The sequence below is a fragment of the Embiotoca jacksoni genome, unplaced genomic scaffold (assembly GCF_022577435.1).
Source record: "Embiotoca jacksoni isolate LCO1_2020_lvr unplaced genomic scaffold, fEmbJac1.0.p SCAF_22, whole genome shotgun sequence".
NCBI classification, from domain to species: domain Eukaryota; kingdom Metazoa; phylum Chordata; class Actinopteri; family Embiotocidae; genus Embiotoca; species Embiotoca jacksoni.
This window is the reverse complement of record NW_027185363.1, coordinates 719,975-740,334: the sequence shown is the minus strand read 5'-3', so window position 1 is coordinate 740,334 and position 20,360 is coordinate 719,975. Positions and strand designations below refer to the sequence as shown.

The window sequence follows — 20,360 nt, the reverse complement described above, 5'->3', positions numbered from 1 at the left end:
AGCTTCAACGTACATTAAATTATTTGGATATTTGTGTAATATCAGTTACAAAGCTTGCCAATTACTCATACACTCCTATTTACCACCACTCTGAGATTTGCTGTAAAAATCGTGGACATGTCTACACCTTTGGGTGGTGAACATTCAGATTAAATGCAACACACCAATTGTAACATGTTAATGTATTGTACATTGGTTCCAGTTCAGTCTGTGGCTTCCTTTTATTATTAATGACATTTTGACTGGCACAGGTGCAACACATTGCGTGTGCACAATACTTAAATTAAATGCAGTCACTACTAATATTAACAGTTTGGGCTCTCGGTTGACAGCATCCATCAGTGGAGGAAGAAGTACTCAGATATTTTACCTAAATAAAAGTTGCAATACCACAGTGTAAAACTAATACTTGAAACATGCTTTCAATTAAAAAACAAAGCAGTCGTTATGCAGAATGTTATAAATTATTTTAAAACTTTAATGTTGCAGCTGGTAACACCAAGGCCAATTTTAACTTATTTTTAAACTGCTGGGTTGCAACTAGATTTTGGATGAATATTTTGATTGATAATACTTAAGTAAAGTACAAGAACTTCAAAAGTGCACTAAAGTACTTGTAAATGTACCACCACCCCCATCCGTAACACTGTTGTATCTGTTTGGAACATCTGTGGCACAGAGTAGTTTGACCTGTCCACAATAGATGGACAGAGCACAATGGGCTTTTGTTACAGAGGACAAGGACTTGTCAAACACACAATACATACAATAATAAAGGTTGTGTATCAGTCACATATGCCTGTGCAGGTTATTGTGGATGCCTCCATTGTTATGGTTTACTAGTTTTACCAGCGTCAGGTTTTTGGTACTTGACATGTTTTATTATTTACCATGGTGTCTCTCCCTGTTTTTGTTTATTGTCCAGTGGCTGTGATAGTTTTATATTTTGCTGGAAATTTTCAAAAACAATAATCTTACCTTTAAAAAAACACAACGACGACATTTACATTGAACGATGCTTCATTCTAAAACGCTTTTCATTTTTTGGAGAAAAAGACGTAAGTGTGTAACACTCTGAAGTCAAATGTGAATATGTACAGTAACCACAATTTATTGGACTGAATGAACTTTGATTTTCCATTACAGACAACACAAAGCAAAGAGTAAATAACATATTGCCCAGTGAAAAGTTAGTCAGCGGTTCTCAAACAAACAATCAATGGTGTAAAAATGGAGGAGTCTGAAATAGATGCGATCCGTCTAGTTTTCTTCTGAAAATAAACCATTACTGATATCATCATCTCCTACTTGAACCCTGACACTGCAATAAGCAATAATGACAGTATAGCATTTTTACGTACAAATACAAAAAAAGGGGAAAGGGTGTTTGGTCTCTCTCTTAAATATGATCTGATGAGTGCTTGGGAGCAGAGTGGTGGCAGGTCTCAATCATCCAGGAAGTCATCGTCGAGGTTAACGTCTGTGGTGTCGATGTCATCCAGCTCCATGTTGTCCAGGTCCACCTCTAGTTCATCCAGAATCTACAGAGAGACACACAAAGGAAAGTATTTGACTTTACATTAACCACTGGGACTGTATTTCCTATGAGTTGTGCAATACAGATATAACTAAGACATCAAGGCAATAACTGTCTATTTGTTACTTCAAAGTGAGTTAAAGTCAAACAGAACTCTAAATTAAAAGCTTGAGGGTTGATTTATTCTGACAGCAACAAAATAACAAATGCTAAAATAAAAACATTAACAAGACTAGAGCCTCTTTCACACAGCTTGTTCAAGGCGGGAAAGTTGTTCTGTTATTCTGCCTCGCTGTTCTACATAAAAGGTACAAACGCAGGTTTGCACCGTCATTAAATCGGCAACAAAAGTAATCACAGAGATGAAGCGGCGCAATGACGCCTCTCCCTTTTACACAGACATTGAGAGCAGGTAGGATGTGAGACTAAACACTGCTGTGTCATATTAGACCTCTGATTCTGAAATGTTGGCGTGCAATCTAAAATACATCGGAGAAGTCTCATGCCTGCTTTGTTTGGCTCAAAAAAAAAAAAAAAAGGAATCATAATGAAGGGTCTTATTTACGGAGGTATTGCGGGATCTCTGGGTAAAACGGGCTTTGGTCAAAGCCTAGTATATAGCTGGACCGTGTACGAGGGGCTTTTAATTTGAAATGGAAACAGGAAGTCATGGCATTTGGCTGAACAATGGTGAAACTTCAATCACTCAATCAATCACTCTGTGACAGACATTTTGAGTTCATAGGGCGTTTATAGCCCCACTGTTGCGTTCTAATCAAAATCAGAAGGACGTTGTACCTTATCTTTCTGTGACGATGAGAATGCAGAGGTTTCTTCATCCTCCTCCTCTTCTTCTTCTTCTTCTTCTTCTTCTTCCTCCTCTTTATCCACTACTGTAGGAGCAGCAGGTTCCGGCTGTGATGGCGCCACAGCAGCAGCTGCTGCCACCGATGTGGACTCTTCACTAGGTTGTGTCTGCCAGAAAAAGGGAGTCAAATGATGAGAGGTTGAAATTGACTGAGTAAGCATGAGTTGAGCTTTTTGAAAAATCCTATTTTACAAAGTTCAGAGGGTGCAGAACAATGCATGTGCAAGTAGTTACAAACTGTATGAAGTCAGAAAGTGATTTTGTGGACAAACCTTGGAGAAAAGAGGAATGAAGGTTCCTTTGGGCTCATATCCCTGGGCCTCCTCAAGAATATTCCTGTCTTCATTGGGCTGAAAAATGTGAGGTACAAATTCAGAAATATTGCGACATTAACATTAGTAGCAGTAATTTACTATTAAACCTCCTTTTTACCAACAAGTCATCAGTGGCTATGATATAATACTAGACGTCATACAACTTACGGTAACAAGTGGATATTCTTTTGCAGGCCTGTCGGTGCCTAAGCACGACTCCCTCAGGTAATGTTCAGCTGCAAAGGCTTCTCTCAGCCCAGGGAACAGATTCTCGTACTCGGTAGGGTCTGCTAGGGATTCAGCTGCCTGCAATGAAGATTTAGTCAAATCAAAATGATCAAGATGGGGATCAAATCCAACAATCGGATTAAAAAAAAAGATACATTTTCCCCACCTAGACTGATGGCGATTGATTGTAGCCATATCACAACTATTAAACAAAAATGTTGATGACAGCACTGACCTTCTGGTTGACCTTGGCCAGGTTCTCCCTCCACAATTTGACCACTCGGGACACCTGGCTGGGCAGATAGGTGCGAGCCAGGAAGGCGGCTTCAGGTAGTCTGTTTGTCCTGATCAGAAGCTCCAAACATTGATCCAGTCTGTGGAGAGAGGACAATATCAAAAACAATTAACACTGGTATATATATATATACATATATATATATATATCATTCCTTAATTTGTCCACCAATCTCAACCCCTCTGCAGTCTCACACATCTAATACTCACTTTCCCTGCAGGAAGTAGGTCATGAAGGCCACATTGTTCTTGCCGTCCCTTTCTGCTCCCTCAGCCAGCTTGCCCACCATGTTGGCATTACCAGAGGCTGTGGCAAGCAAGAGAAGGCCACCGTAATCCTGGGCGTGATGTAGGCACTCCTGGGCCAGGCCGAACTGGCACTTGCTAATAGCCAGCTCTGCTAACTGCTTCCACTTCTGCTCTGACTGCACATGAGAAAATGGCCAATATTAGAAAGACACTTGACAGAGAACCTGACCAGTGATGACATGAAATTACAACAATGGAGAAGCCTTTGTGAATTGACTGGCAACGATTTTAGATGAGGGCAAAGATGTGATATGACATGGAGTTTGCCTCAGTTTCAAAAACCTGCTCCCATGCTCTTACCTCTGCTTCCACAGCCAGCTGGTAGGCAATCTTCAACTCTCCCAGCTGCAAGGCCAACTCAAACCTGTGCTCTGGGTCTGTAGACACTGCCAGGGCCTGCTGTTTGAAGCCCTGAAAAGACAAAAGAAACAAAACCCATCAGCATGTTACAAGCACAAAGTTTTATCCATTATGAATTAAAAGAACAAAACTCTCAACAAAATAATGTCCAGTATCAGTGATTGCCTGAGTTTTAAGTCCAGTCTCTTCCCATCTGCATCTGAATCAAACAGACAGTTTCCAATTTAATAAAAAGGAAATCAAGTCCAACTGTATTTCCCGTACCTGTTTCTCCAGGAAATGTGCCACTCTGGTCCTCTGCTCTTTAGGAATAGTGGGTAGCACTTTGTCAGCCATTCCAAAGTCCCTCCTCATGACGGCAGTCTGGTACTCCAGGACGGAGACCAGCAGCGAGTAAGTGACAATGTTGAGCTCCTTGTCTCCCAAATACAGGCGGTCATCTTTTGGTATGTAACCCAATAGGTACATGGTCCTGCAGGGAGAGAAGGCAGCAGGTGTTGGAAAGCAGTAACATACACAGCAACCAAGATCATGTTTAGAGCTAAAGTTTCTTTTTAATTGTATTACTCTAATGAGTTTATACCTTGCTCAAGATATATTCACAATGGTTTTGATGAAGGTAGGAGTAGAGTTTCTATTTTAGTCAACAGACGCTATCCAACCCCATGAAATCCCTCTTTATTCGTACCTGTCCAGGTGTGCAATAGTGACAATCTCTCCTCCTACATAGTAGTTTAGTCTGTTTACAGAGCTAGTGTAGATGAAGCAGTCTCCAACCCAGAGTCCAGTCTTCACAATCTCCTGGATCTCTCCCTGGACCTGTACAGATGAAATTGACATTAATGTAAGAAAAGTAAAATGTGATCTGTAAATATAACGCACTATCACTAAACTATGCTATGCTGGGGACCAAAGCTGGAACAGCGCTCTGTGATCTTTTAGTTTACACATTAAATTTGAGTATGTTTTGCACAGAAAGTACTGAATAAAAGCTTCGAAGGATGCGCATGCATCCACATTCACACACCTACCTCAAAGGCATCTTCAATACCATCCTCGGTCACTCCTTCATTGTTCTCTTGAGAGGCAGCAACTTTTTCTGCCATGTAACGCAGAATGAAGAAAGACTCTTCTGTCGCAATGCAGACCAGTTCGCCAGAGTCTGACCAGAAGATCTGGACAAATGCAAGAGAGTGAGACAACTGGACAACAAGGTCTGGAAGGCCTTTAACACATTATTTACATGCAGTGCTGCTTAAACTTCAGGATACAGAAGCCAAAACGGATTCTTAGCGACTTCATTAGGAACACTTACGAAAAAAATCTCAATCTACAGAACTCCAAAATTAACAAACATTGCCAGAGACAACATTTATGTAAATCATACAGGGACTGGGATGTTAAAAACAAAAATGTAACTCAGTAATAGTAACTCAGTATTACATGCTTGGGCTGGATCTCAATGCGGCGGACGAGCTCTGTGTTCTCCCAGTCATAAAAGGCCAGGCCATTCACTGACCTCACCCCAAGCAGGAAACCTCCATAGATCCCTGCAGAGAAGAAATGGGAATACATCCAGTGAGGAAGACAGTCCACCTCAATCCACTTGAAAAAACATAAATCTATCATGCAACATTACCTTCAGCACCGAAGTCGGGCTTAAAAGATTTCTTTTCTTTGAAATTTTTGAAGATTTTGACAATACTGTTGCTTTCTCTGATGGCATATCTGTTGAAAAGAAATAATAAAAAGAAAACGTTATTCCATTAGCAGAGTAGTGATAGTTTAGAGAGGATGTACAAATGTCTCCGTTACTAAGGTGTAGAGCAGTGAAGCGTCTCAGCTAAATCTAATTTTCAAACTGTATACTCACTCAGAAGAGTCGTGTGCCCAGACAAACTCCTGTGCCGAGCCGAAGCTCTTGTTCCTCAAAGCCATGGCGGTATAGATGATATACTCTCCATCTCCACACACCACAACAAACCTGGTACACACACACAAACACACATAAATTAGTGACACAGCACCTCATGTCTGCCTTTATCTTAAAAAAAAAAAAAAAGTCACAACAAATGAAAAGGCCTGTAGTGAGTGGATGCGTACCTCCCATTCGGGTTATGCTGTATGGTTTGGGGGTAAATCTCACAGCTGCCCATGTCTTTGACAGCCAGAGGAAGCCTCTCTCCGTCCTTGATTTCAGCGTCGCCCATGGCCTTCAGGTTGGCCTGCTGTATCTCACTGTGTTTGGCCCAGATGATTTTGCCGTTGGTGTCCATAGACATGGCTGGCTCCTCCCGGCCCACCTACACAGTGGAGAACAAAGGTGAAGAAGAGAAAGAAAAGAGTTTCGTTTTTAACATTTGATTAAATCTACGATATATTACTTTTTTTTTTTTTTTTTTTTTTTATAGGTGAAATTCATTTACAAGCCATTTTGATTTTTTTTTTTGATGCACAACCTCTAACTCAATTGTTTATTTTGTAGAACAGTATGCACGTAAACAAATCCAGCTATAAAAATGTGAATCTTAAAAAAAAAAAAACACTCTTCCTTTCATTCACCTTGATGATTATGCTGCCTTCATCATAGCCGAGTGCCACATTGTTGGAGCCCCTCAGGCCGCACACGCACCACACTCGCTCCATGCCGTAGTTCAACGTGCTCTCCAGGCGGTAAGTGCTCGAGTGCCAGATACGCACCGTACCTGCAGATGGAAGGAATATTTTGCTCAATGAAATAAGCAATGAGACCATAGGAAGAGATGCATTCTGGACATTCTGTTTGTGCACTGGGCCAAAGAGGAGTTGGATTCCTGCTCACCATCCTCTGATCCAGTGATGATGATGGGCAGCTCTGGGTGGAAGCTGACACAGGAGACATTCTGGGCATGGCCCTCCAGAGTCTGAACACAGGTCTTGTTCTACAACACACAGAGACATATGTATATGTATATATGTAGACATAAAGCTAAAAATGCTCACAGAGAAGACAGGAACGTTTAACCACATTCATTCTTTTTAGAACAATCAACTCTTTCAGTAATATGTACTCTTTTACTTCTTTTAAATGTGATGTTACATGTCAGCAGGAAATAGCCTGTGCCCTGCTTAGTTCTTCTTACTTACTCTGAAGGAAGTGAATGACTGCACTGATAGGGAATCAGGTTAAAGTTTTCTAACCTGGTAGTCCCAGATCTTAACCTGGCGGTCATCAGCCCCCGATATCAGGTAGGGCTTGTCTCCTCCACTGTAGTAGTCGATGCAATTTACTCCTTTCTCGTGACCCTCCAAAGTGAAATTGGGAGACGAAGAGCCCAGCTGCCAAACCTGTAACAACCCCAAGAACATGACAGACAATCAGTAAATGTATTTTAGATCCTGCAATATTGTAGTGGGATCTGGCTGCCCCATAGTTCACATTTAATGTTACGCTACAGTAAATCCCATTTCCACCTAAAGTCCCCGAAATCTTTAGCTTCTAGGGGTAATGTTAAGAAACTTTCCAAGGAACTAAAAGTTCCTTCAGCCCTATTTCATCTGGGTTTTAACACGGTCGAAAGCCCAGCATAGATGAGACACATTAGTTAGCCGGCATTCAAAAAAACGACAGCTGTTTCACCACGTAATTTTTGGGCACAACAACACAATAATGACCTTAACAAAACTATAAATTCGACCTCCTCATTGCAGATAACAAACTCAGAGTGTCGACACCAATATCAAGCAACTCTTACCTTAATTGTCCTGTCCAAGGAGGCGCTGGCAAACTGATTGTTGTCCTTGGGGTTGATGACAATTTGCATGACATAATGAGTGTGACCCTCAAACACCTGGCTGCACGACCACTTCTTCTCCCAGTCCCATAGTTTGATCAACATGTCATCTGCATACACACAGAAACACGATCACACACGTGTATACACAAAAACACACAAACTGACATAAAGACACATTTTAATTTGACGGTCTACGAAGAACTGACGAGATTACTAGCATACCGCTGCTGGTGAGGATGTACGGTTGGGTTGGATGGATAGCAATGCAACGGATGTAGTCAGAGTGTGCCTCAAACATGTGGACCCGCTCCAAGGTGTTGTAATTGAACACACGAATCTGCATGTCATCCTGCGCAGGGAGATAAAAAAAAATGTTTGACTATTAGCTGAAGACACGTCATCTTAAACTGAGAAGAATGTATAACAAGATAATCTGACATCAAGACAAATGCAAACTCTATCACTAGTGTTTAAGATTTTACTGCACGGACAAAAAAAAACTGAACAGATACTGTATGTTTGGAGTCAATTTTTAAACAAACAAACACATATTGAACGAGTTCTAATTTACCTCAAACGTCGTAGATGTAACGGGCCAATATCGGCCAGCCCATTGGTCAAATTCGACACAACAGTTAAACTACACCAAATTAAAATCACATGCATGTAGATGTTCACATTATTCTAATAGTTTGGTAGACTGCAGGAGGCGAGGAGGATGACTGTCTGACGCGTGATCCCGGCATAAACAAACGAAGGTTACTCACTGCTCCCGTGATGACCCAGTTCTTCCTTGCCACAAACTTAGAAGCTCTGACCGGGAGGTCACACACTTCAAAAGTCTTGACCAGAGTCTGGAAAATAAGAGCCGGGTTATAGTTTGCAACATCATCACTGGTGTGTTTGTCAGGTACTCCAGCAGTGTCTTCATATTAGGCCAGGGTGTGTGTGTGTGTGTGTGTGTCCCCCCCCGGGGTGTCCCTGTCCCCCCCACTCCTCTCATACCTGTGTTTCGTGGTTCCACACACAGACACTGCCGTTGTACAGACTGGCCAGCATCCACGGCTCAGTTGGATGAAGGTCCACACTCTTCACCCGGTCCGACCTGGCCGTCAGCCTCCGCTTAATGTCCAGCCTCAGAGGCTGAAAGAACAGAGGACGTCCGCGTGTTTTACGGTTCAAACTCTCAGTACGGGTGGCTTTAAGTGAGCATTACTTTAGCTGGTTAAAAAACAAACAACAACAAAAAAACAAACACTGCCGCATGAAACGTAAAGACCCGGAATCGTAGTTTAGCCCGAGTTAGGAGCTAACACGGGACCTCGTATATTTCGTGTGTCTCAGTAGTCTTTATGAATTACAATAACTAATTCGGCAACTACCCCCGGAACAGAGGGACGCACGTATAAAGCGAAGTAACAGCCAAACATGGAGATCTGAATGATCGTTATCCCCCCCCCAAAAAAAAAAAATCTTATGCTAACTCTTATGCTAGTTAGCCGCTAAGCTATTTGCAAGATAGTGTTATTATTTGACATCCGTTCACGGCCCTTTAAAAAAAAATGAATCGGGATATTCAGAGGAAATGTGCGGACACAAAACACACTTAAAACTATTGGAAATGTCTCTTACCATGTTTTATCCCCGTGTTGTGGCAATGAGAGCAGATAAATGTTGTTGTTGCAATCGGGGTCCAAATGCTGCGATTTCAGTGAACGGCGCACTGGATACTGACGTGGAACTTCCTGAAAGTCGATCTCGCGTGATTTGCGCCCTGGAAGCGCTGACGTGACACGAAGTCTCCCGTGTCAGCTGAGGCTCCTCCAGCCGGATGACCTGCCACGGACACACCATGTGGGCGACGCGCTGAAAGCCGCCCACGTATCGTTGTTGTCCACGGTTGTGAGACAATTAGGGATGCCAGTATTCCACGAAATGTTCCGATGGAGTCATTTTCTCTAAGTTGTACTTCTCTGAGTTTTACTGGGCACTGAATATCACCCTGGTGCGAGGCCCAGTACAACACATTATGAGATAACAGGCCAGCATTTTGCTGTGATAACTGAGAATCTTTTTTTTTTTTCAAATTCACCATCATAGCATTGTGCAATATTATTTTATTATAGGCTATGACAGAGGCTTGACAACAAACAGCTGTAATGTATTACTTTGCAAACATCTATATACACCATCAGGAGCATAGTCAAGGAGAGGAGTACATACATTTAAATGACGCTATAGTGTGCTTATTCTCATGTTTGAGGGGGTTGCAGGGACCTTGGCAGGCCTGTCACTAGTCAATCACATGGCTTCAATTCAATAATGTTAGTTATATAAGGAAACAGAAAACGACCACATTTTTCCAACATGGTGATGAAGTGTAAATTTAACGGAAAACTGTCAAATTCAATGATGAGGTGATTATTGCGTTTTTCAAGGTACCCCACAGAGAGCGCTTGGCAGCTGCAGAAGGAGCCGGGGTCAAAGGGCAAAAAAAGATGGGGCAAGACAACCGGGGGAAAAACAGGCCGGTACGCAAGCCACAGTGAGAAGATAAAGTTTATTCACTCAAAAGTTAATGTTAACGTTATTCAAGACAAAAAGCGCAGTGTTCTAGTATTTAGTTGTTCATAAAAGGTTAAGAGTGACCAGAATTTGAAGTGTTTTGATGGTTATTCTCTGGTGAGTGTGCTTTCTTTTCTGTGTGAGCTTAAACTGAACATACAGTAGCTCATGTTCTCATGTTTGTGGCACATGTACAGGTAGGTGTCGAAACCAAGCACTGTAGAAGTTTTATTGCTTCAGAACATTAGTTTTGTGGTGTTTTAGTTTGGTAGTCACTGACAAAATGTTACGCTCTGGTTTTGTGAGCATATAACACACAACAGGCTGCTGCTGCTGGGTGTGGAGGAGTGATAAACTACTCTGTGGATTTGAATGCTGTGGATTCTTCACTTGGATTACAGATAAATTTAAACACAAATATTGGCAGGCCATAACTGAACTGAAAGTATAGGTGTAAAGTTTGGTGTAAACTGTTTAATCGGTTTTTAACACATATTACTATAACAAGTGGTTACATTAGCATTGCTTGGATACGTCTAATGCAACATGTTACTGATAAAACAACCTGTAAACTGTTTTCTGCTCTTCTAAAAGTCAGTTCAGTCCTTTGTGCATGCTGTTATCCTGTCTTACGAAGGAATTTGTTGTTTGTTCTTTTTTATTACAAGTGTTTCAATATGAAAACTATGGCTTCATTCTGCACTACTACCACTCAACTAATTCTAACGTTAGATGCATTAGGAACACCAGGACTTAAAGTTGGTTTATAATTGCAAATACATAAAATTCAAAGACACCATGGTATATTCTTAAAGCACCTTTATTCATTCATTCTGTTAACGTATTTAGGAATGCGTGTAAAGTTTATTGAGAAGCAAGCATTGACCGTGTTAACTGAGCACATGATAACAAAAACAAATATTACTCTTTCCTCTTGAACACCTGAACACAAACTACATCTTCACATGTCAGCTCCTGCAGAAGAAATCAAATCAGTTGGTGTTAATTATCAGAGGGATCAATTAAATAATTAAGAGCAATAAGAGTGTTTAAACTGTCAATCAGATTCTGATGTGGAATACCTAAAACTAATCCAAAACATTTGTCTAAGTCCGACCATGAATGTAATTATCCAGACCAGTGCTGTGCACCCACCAGATAGAGTTTGTCTCCTTCGATCCAGTGTTTCCAGCCACGGTTGACCTTCTCGCCTTTCTGGGTGCACACCAGCTTGTCCTCATCCCACTTCACCAGACTCTACAGGACAACATATCGTGCACATAGTAAACAATTAACTCCATATTGTGGGTTTGACTGAATGTCCTCGACAGATAAAATAACATGACTGCTTTTCTAACCTAAGGATTAATGGAATTAGGGTTATGAAATTAGTTTGAAGAAGTGTAAACTGATTATATTTGCTCTTGTTTTATGCATCTTGTATGTACCAGTCAGCGCAGCGTGTCAGAGGGAAAAATTGACACTAATAAGTAATATGATGTCTGAATAACATGAACTGAATATGTAGCCTACTAATAACACAGCAAATTCAAAATTACTACCAATTTTGCTGCTAAAGCTGTCAATATGTTTAAATGAATTATTGTCATTCATTAATTCAGTTTAAAAAAGATAAATCAATTTGACTGGTGTTTTAGTGCAACAGTCTGGGAAAACATTCAGCCACTAGATGCCAGTTATACCATGAGAGGTTGAACATATAAACTGAGTGTTTAGGACTCCTTTTTTCTCTTTTTTGCATTGTGATAAACTTTTTTATTCATATTTACCATTTTTTATACAATTCCAGACTCACGCAGATACAATTGATACTATTTTCAATAAGGCAGTACTTATAAGTATTTAAAAGGAAAATATTTTTTTTTTTTAAAAACTTCAACATTAATAAATTCCTCATATCCTCAATGCTAATAACTTATTAGTGTGCAAACATAATGTATACGCCTGATAATACATGCAAGACAGAGTTCTTTTTTCAAGGACGTTAGTTTCAGATGTCCTCCGTCGCTTCCTCTCGTAAGTATGCTGTCGGCATCCAATGTAAAAAGTGCAACATTCCTGATCAGCCACAACATTGAAACCACTGGCAGGTGAAACATAGAGTATAATACAACAGCCTAGCAATAAATCCTCATTTCATCAGGATTATAATGTTCAGTTGTTATTTAATGTGATTGAGAGAAGTTTTGATTTATTTCAATGTGATTTGTAGTGCCGTTAAACTGTTCTGGTTTATTATACTGAGAGGTCTACCTAATATTTTATCCCTCCCATTTAACTAAATTAGGTTGACAAAATATTAGGAACACCCCTCCGTATAAAGACCTTGAACAGTTCAACAGCAACACTAATTACAGTATCCAAAATGAGTGAATCAGACTTAGGAACAACTGTTTATAATCTTTACGAGAGGAAGATTTTTTGCTGGGCTGTTGTATTTTACTCTACTCTTTAGTGCTTTTAATGTTATGGCTGATTGATATGTGTTGATTTTTTTTTTTTTTTTTTATCACTGGCAGATATTGTTGGCTGCTGCAGTCTGTTTTCAACACCCATGATACAGGCCAGTCATTACACCCTGTTCACACCATAGACAAGTGACTGACTCTCGTCACGTGGGTTTCTGAGAGGTCAACCCACCTTGACGTTTCTGTTGTCCAGTCCCTTGGTGTACTCGTCAAACTCCACCCCTACAGTGAAGGCGAGGTCATAATTCCTGAAGGTGCTCAGCGTTTTGAACTCAAATGTGTCTCCATCTTGGGTAACCACTTTGGTCTGAGACAGGGAGATGGCAATTTTCCTCGTAGCAAAGTCAATATCTGGCAGCAGAAAAGAGAATTGATTACTCAGTCTTTATTTTAACAGGGACAGATAATGTCATGTGGATCATTTCACAGACCTTTATGCATAGTTTTAAAGGATACTTGCATTATTTGTCAGAAATTAGTTCTTGATTTCTTCCCATAATCAAAAATCCGTAAAGATAAGTTTGATTTTAAAATAAGAATAATTTTTGTATTTACAGTTTTTATTAAGACGGTGTACAGCTTCTCCAATATGGCTCACCCTCATCTAACACTATTTAAACACTTTTCAGACCAAAAATAAATTTTCCAGAATTAAAAGGTTTCTTACTCAACACTTTCATGTACTCCTCAAATTTATCATTTGTTTCCAGTATCCATTTTCCACTGAAGTCTGCAGGCATGTTGGCAGCTGGTGACACTGTTGTGTGTAGACTTTAGACAGTGATAGGAGGAGGAAGGGGCAGTGTGTCCTCGTGCTTTTATATGAGTCAGGGGGCATTAGGGCAGAGATCTATTGGTACAAGAGTATTGCTTAAAGGGGATTGGCAGCGGCAATTGAATCTTTTCCCTTTTGCTCTCAGGCTTTCTGTAGCCATTGGGGGAAAGTTACGAAGGGCATATTTGTGGGTGCCCGAACAAACACGCACCGCCATCATCACTCTTTTTCTCCCATGCAACCTTTTTGCAAATACACACTGCAGCGATTGTGGTTGTACAATGTACAGACAGGAGAAGCTCTTTTATAACATGTGCCAACAGTGTTGATCTTTTTCTGTGGCAAACTCGAAAACCTATCCAGAGTGTTTGAACTTTGAACACAAAGGTTAACAAAGTTAAGCCTGTTATGCAAATCATTATTTGTTTCCAATTCTTTACTAGAAATAAATGGATATGCAATTTATCAAATGTGGTTTCTACAGAATTGTTAGAAACAGATGAGTATGTCCCCTCCCCCCAATGTTTTCCTGCTATAATCAATTAAACTCAGATTTAAGATTGGTAAGAGTTGATGAATGGGAGGAAAATGTCAAATATCAAATCAAAGTAACGATAAGAGCAGAAGCAGAATTTCCAATTTTGGATTTGTGATCCACTCAAAAAACATTAAAAGAAAAAGAAACAGTTGAGTGAGTGATTTTCAGCCAGACAACCCACACATTTAGTGGGACCACTTTATTCACAATGAATGTAAATGCAGCTCACTGGTGTCAGACTCTGTTTTGACCCCTCCCTGAGAGCATCATTTTTTAACCAGCCAAAGCAGCAAGAGCAGGGAGAAATCGATAAGTACCCCCTGGGGAATCATAAATTACAGAGCCTGCAGGTAGACGCAGGGGATGGTGGCCGGTTCTGAATGAACAAGAAGCAGCAGGAGGCAGAGCAGCAGAGTGAGCAGCAACAGCAAAGTGAGTCAGACACCCTATTGGTGAAGGCAATGCACAAAGTGAGCTGTCAGATTAGCTGATTTGAAGCACTGTGTGGCTTGAGCTGTCCAGCTCATTCACAAGTAGAGGCCCCCGGATTCCTTTTCACGTTGCCAGCAAGATCTTTTCACAAAAAAGGAGCTTTTGACATCAAACTTCAGTCAGTAACAACAGTTCAGTTCATGGTAGCCATGGTAACCATGCATGGTAGAGTTTTTAACCTGCATTTGTGGATGCAGCGGTGAATTGTGTCCACAGACAATGGTTTTTGGAAGTGTTTCTGAGCCAATCCAGTGATTTCCATTACGGATTTGCATCAGTTTTTATTGCAGTGCAGCCTGAGGGCCTGAAGATAACAGCCATCCAATACTGGTTTTCGGCAATGATGTTACTGACCTGTTCGCAAATAACCTAATTAGTTGTGAGATGTTCGACTAGGTGTTTAGTGTCTTTTTTTTTACCCTGTCCCAACTTTTTTTTTTTAAGCTGCTTCTGTTTTTATTTACATTTTACACAGGGTCCCAACTTTTTGGGAAATGGGGTTGTAAAATATTGGGAGGTCTAACCACTCATAAAAAGACAAACAACATGGTTGAGAACTGTTTCATTTATTGATTGATTGATTGATTCAGTGGCACAATCTTGAAGGAATTGGGAGGGATATATACATTCATCATATGCGATACTCATTCTGGAGACAAACAAAGAACAAAGAAGCTTCCAGCCAAACTCATAATTTTCCATCCACAACAATCATTAAGAGAACTAACTTGTTTTTATTGTTCTCTTCACTGCATCCATACATTTCCTACCAGTAATTTCAGTGCATTTCTTTATCAGCCTGCTATCAGTCTATGTTGTGGTATTAAATGCTAAGCTGTCTATATGTGTAATATATGAATTGGCTTTGGCAAAGTACAGCAACTGTCTTCATGGAACATTAATTTGTGTGTGTAACATCCCATAATGGGAACATGGATGTATGAAGGCATGTCTGATGTGTAGGTCTGAGCCAGTGTCTGCTGGGGGGCACCGTCTTGTTTCATAAGAGGCCGTTTAGCTCTTCTTGAAGACCTGCTTGCTAACAACTCCTGCAGCTCTCAGCTCCTGCAGCAAATAAAACACGATTGCACAATCAGGTTAATTGGAAAATGTACTTTTTTTTCAATTGACCTGCAAAAGACTGAGAAAGTAAATGATGACAAATGGGAACAACAAAGCAGAGGAAAACACCCTGTGTAGATTTAAGGGGAATTACTTTCATTATTAAGTTGTAGTAAGCCCTGTTCCTTTCCTTTAATGCTGCAAGAGAACATTGGACAACCATGAGAAGTGTAGACAAAAAGTTGTCCTACTTAGCAACAGTAACTAAGGGAAGGAGGAGCTAAGAATGCATCAACTATCAATAAAGAAAGTTGGATGAGTATCATAACATTAACTTCAACTTCAACTTTAATGTCAATCCACCATATGACATAAAGATAGGTCGAAAAACTGTTTCTCACAGTCCCACGGTGTGCAAAACAAAAAGACAAAACAAGGCTTTAATAAACACTATTTCAATTAAGTTATGGTATTTTATATTAGTCTACTCTACTTTCACACATTTTCCACATACTAATTCTTCATAAACGCTACGAAAAACTTTTTCCAGCGTAGGGGTAATTCATTTTTTTAGACTATTAAAATTGCTGGCAAGCTTTTTCAAGAGAATCATTAATCAGAGAAACACAAAACCTGTATACAAACGCATACACGGGAGTTAATAATAATAAAAAAGAGTCAGAATTAAAAAAAAGAATCGGATAACAAAAAGGAAAATAACAAACAGCTTGAGGGCTGTTTGGAGCTGATTCCATTTTAAAGATGTGTCATATCTGAAACTAGTTTTGCTGAGAATAGAGCATACTTTTGGAATATCTAAGGTTAAATCGTCATAGGATTATGTACTCAGGTTACAAGGTGTAAGAGAGAGGGAAAAAAAGATGTCACTTTCATCATTTAATGATTTTTCCTTCTCGTCAGTGAGGAGGTCTGTCCAACCATGTGATACAGAAAGCAGTGATGGTTTATTTTACTGAATTTGGGTGGTTTATTTAACTCAAGAAGAAGGTAAATTCTCTCAACCCACAAGGAACAATAAATCCTTCTGTTTGTCTGATAACTCACCAAATTTACGTGGTTTTCACTGAAAAATAATAAAAAAAAAAAAAATAGAAAGCATCTAACTTGCAATGCCTTTTCTGCCACCAGAGGTCCCTAATGCTCTACATGCGCTTGGGAATTTCCCACTAATCACTAATTTCAAGGCTGCTGATTGAAAACATCTTTTGGCATCACTTGCACCAAATAATTTGGCAGATTATTTTTTACTTAGCTTTGATAGCAGTAATAAATCTGATAATGCTGAGCTAATGAAAATGGTAATATGCCAGCCATTACTTTAAAGCATCTTTGCATGCAAATGCTTTCATTACAGGCCACATAAGGCGACATTAAAAAAGTTATTAAAGTTCAATTTAAAGCAATAATTTGATGTGCAAAGTCAGGATAATGACGTGACACTTCTGCTAGACCTGGTGTGAATATTTGAGTACAAATATGTATAAAAATTCCAGTTACAGTAGTTGTGGAAATGTGATATATTTGGTTGTAATTTAGTTATATCCACATACTTGTACATTTCAGAAATACATTTTCCATGGGTCCACGCATCATGTTATTGGGCTGATTCAAATGGGAGTCACACATATAAATAAATGCACTGCACATACAGTGCTGAGGGGCATTTTGGATTTGAATTAAAGTGTCCAAATTGCGTATATTTATATTCATGGCAGGAACTGATGTTTTCTTACCAGATGAAGCTCATCTCCCTCCACCCAGTGGGTCCAGCCTCTTCCTTCAACCTCTCCCTTCTGCACACACACCAGCTTGTCTCCCTCCCAGGTGATCATGGTCTGTACGGGGTCACGGAGACAGAGACACGTGTAGTCATTAATCACGATGCATCAGTGGAAGGATTTATTCTTCAACATGTGCAGTTCCTCTAATAAACATTTTGATCTAAATATTCGGCACATGTAGTATGAAAGGCCCAGCTGTACTTGTTCCCACTCAAAATAATTACTCTGATAAAATCCTGTTCCAACACACATGACTTTCTCACTTAGCCACCCTCTGAACAGCTTATAGCTTATCTATAATCAGCCTATGAGCATTCCAAAAAGGGTTTTCAAGGGGGGACCACTGAAAATCTTTCATCCTATTTAGTATTCAGAAATAAAATTTTATTAAACGTGCGTGTTAACTTTGACTCTGCCTCTTTCAGCCCTCTCCAAGTTGTATCTGACATTGGTCCTCATTACATCAATACACCAAGAAGAGTGTAGAAAGTCTGAGGGAAGTTTTACAAGCAGGAGGAAAGTTTTGCATGAAATGACTGATTTCACCACATTATCTACTCGTTTTACTGTGAACTGGAGGGTCTCCAGCAAGAAATGTCAGTTTATACACCCACAGAATTTGTAACCATAGAATATATATTAATGCCACACCTGCAGCGATGTTACTCAACTATAATAAAGATGATGCACCCTAAACACGTGGTCCGAACACTCACCATGCATTTCCTGTCATCCACTCCAGACAGATCCTCCTCGAACTCTTTGCCCACATAGAAGTCCATGTTGTAGTTTTTGAAGGTGCTTAGGGTCTTGATCACTATGTGGTCCCCTTCGTGCGTGATTTCCTTGTCAGGCTTCAACAAGTTGACAATTTTCCTGATGGCAACATTTACATCTGTGATAGGTCCCCAAGAGAGGTAAAAATAAATGAATGTGAAACAGAGAAAAACAGTCACTTTTTTTTGTGCAATTACAGACGGATATGCTCATTTTTAAAGCAATCCTATATGCAGCAGGGTGTATGTGAGATTTTGCAATCAAGCTTGTTTATTTTGAGGTAAAGTGATACATTTGTGTTGAATGCAAAAAGTGAAAATATTTGGGCCTTAATTACACGTTTATAAAGTTAGTTTTGCTGTTACATATTAGTGATCTAACCGAGATGGTGTTCCGTCTCATGCCTTTACCAGACCTGACCCGACTTTCACTCTCCTCCGCTACAAACTCACCGAGAGCCTTCATGTACTCCTCGAAGTTGTCATTGGAAATCATTTTCCAGTATCCGTTCAGATCACTTGGCATGTTGGCTGTTTCTCTGCTGGTTTCTCTTACTTCCAGTAAATGAGGAGGTCTGCTTTGGACGGCTGCTTTTGCTGGAGTGCAGAAAAACCTGCCAAAAGTCCCCAATTTGAACCAAACTCCCTTTAGTCGGATTACTTGGCAGGTTTAATTCCTTTTAGTTGAAATTGGCACTCGCACCTCCCTCTTCCCTCCCATGCTCAACCCCACGTAACCTCCTAATCTTCACAACCCTTTCCCCGGGCTACCCATTGCCTGATGGGAACATGCGGCACGCATACATAATGTGAACACACTTGTGTGCTTTATGTTGGAAAATGCTTACTTGCCGAGGTGGGATTAGGATGAATACACTATCTTTATAAATGGACACAGGCCCACTTATATGTAAGGTCACGTGGGGCAGATTTGTGCCTGCAGGGTGATTCTGAGGCCTGTTTCAATTTGATCAGAGTGCAGGGCCATCAACAATCAGTCTAATAGAATTTAAAAAAAAATCACACAGGTCTATTAAAAATGTCTGAATGGAAGATATAGTGAGGATAGTATTCACAGTACAACAGCTGGATCACCGGAGTTTAAAAACATCCAACTGCAACAATTACATGTTGAACATATGCCTGTCACATCTTTTGTCTTGCTTAAATAACTAAATTAATTTAATAATCTCTCTTTTGGGGCTGCTGCTGCCAACCCACTGTCTTAAAGCCTTGAAAACAGGCAAACACACACGCATGCACGCACGCACGCACGCACGCACGCCGTTTTTCAAAGGACGCCAGTTAGTATCAGTAGCACAGTTGTGCTTTCAGCTATTGGCCTCAGAGAGAAAACACCTCCTGTAGCTGAGCAACTGTCAGGATTACTTTAAATCTTTTGGTGGAAAAGCTACAGGCCTCACAGACACAGTGTGTGGATGATAATGGAGAAACTGAGTAAAGCCAGAATGAATTGCTTTTGTGAGGCGGCTGCAGAGAAGGGACACCAACAATGATATCCATGTGAGAGGAAATGAAAGAAAGGACGGATAACATTCTACAACATTAAAAACTTGGTAGCCTGAATGTACAATATACAATGAACACGTGCGGATGGTTGATACTCTATATGCTGATTGTTGACTTTTTAGACATACGGCTTACAAAAATAAACGATCAGATTCAGTATTTCTCCACCAGTATCAAAATTTTTTTGTGAAAAAGGGTTTTAAACAGCATTCAAGCTAAGAAATGAAATTGCCAGGAAATGTATCTTGCTGTTGACATCTTGCCATTTAAAACAATTCTTTATTGGGTGTTTTTGATACTTTTTACCTTGCCTGTGCTCTTAATAGATTTTTTTTGTCAATTTCCTCTTCATATGATTCAGCTTTCTAGTGTTTTAGTTTGTATTTTCCACTATATGTTATTGTCAAACGTTGAAAGCCTCTTTGTCTCAGTAAAGAGACAAAAAACACCAGGCACAAGGATGGTTTATAGGATTTTTAGGATTATGGTCCCATCCATGAAAAAATGTGTAGTATCATTATAAATGTCAAATATAATATATATAAATAAATGTCAAATGTTGTCAATAAACCACTAAGTTTGCAGTGTAGATAATATGATTTGTGTTGACAACTGCAAAAAAAAAACAAAAAAACATTAGTTACG

At 39.9% G+C, this 20,360-nt stretch overlaps 3 protein-coding genes across 3 annotated transcripts; all 3 read right to left on the bottom strand.

Moving 5' to 3' along the window:
- Positions 1-1,087: 1,087 nt before the first annotated feature.
- copb2 (COPI coat complex subunit beta 2) lies at positions 1,088-9,423 on the bottom strand. The gene is made up of 22 exons (XM_069157056.1): positions 9,319-9,423; positions 8,692-8,829; positions 8,454-8,540; positions 7,909-8,035; positions 7,645-7,793; positions 7,091-7,237; positions 6,732-6,831; positions 6,473-6,615; positions 6,014-6,213; positions 5,784-5,894; positions 5,550-5,638; positions 5,354-5,460; positions 4,942-5,085; positions 4,599-4,729; positions 4,175-4,382; positions 3,851-3,961; positions 3,452-3,666; positions 3,183-3,321; positions 2,888-3,025; positions 2,678-2,755; positions 2,336-2,512; positions 1,088-1,541 (listed from the first exon to the last, which is right to left on the bottom strand). Exons 1-22 carry the CDS (start codon positions 9,319-9,321, stop codon positions 1,446-1,448), a joined length of 2,838 nt encoding a protein of 945 aa, XP_069013157.1. The 5' UTR covers positions 9,322-9,423; the 3' UTR covers positions 1,088-1,445.
- Positions 9,424-11,055: 1,632 nt separating this feature from the next.
- Positions 11,056-13,521, bottom strand: LOC138202790 (retinol-binding protein 2-like). The gene is made up of 4 exons (XM_069157053.1): positions 13,408-13,521; positions 12,913-13,091; positions 11,407-11,508; positions 11,056-11,226 (listed from the first exon to the last, which is right to left on the bottom strand). The coding sequence occupies exons 1-4, from the start codon at positions 13,478-13,480 to the stop codon at positions 11,173-11,175; spliced, it is 408 nt and encodes a 135-aa protein (XP_069013154.1). The 5' UTR covers positions 13,481-13,521; the 3' UTR covers positions 11,056-11,172.
- Positions 13,522-15,095: 1,574 nt separating this feature from the next.
- On the bottom strand, positions 15,096-18,879 carry rbp1.1 (retinol binding protein 1, cellular, tandem duplicate 1). Its single transcript, XM_069157055.1, has 4 exons — positions 18,639-18,879; positions 18,126-18,304; positions 17,362-17,463; positions 15,096-15,610 (listed from the first exon to the last, which is right to left on the bottom strand). Exons 1-4 carry the CDS (start codon positions 18,709-18,711, stop codon positions 15,560-15,562), a joined length of 405 nt encoding a protein of 134 aa, XP_069013156.1. The 5' UTR covers positions 18,712-18,879; the 3' UTR covers positions 15,096-15,559.
- Between the last annotated feature and the right edge of the window lie 1,481 nt (positions 18,880-20,360).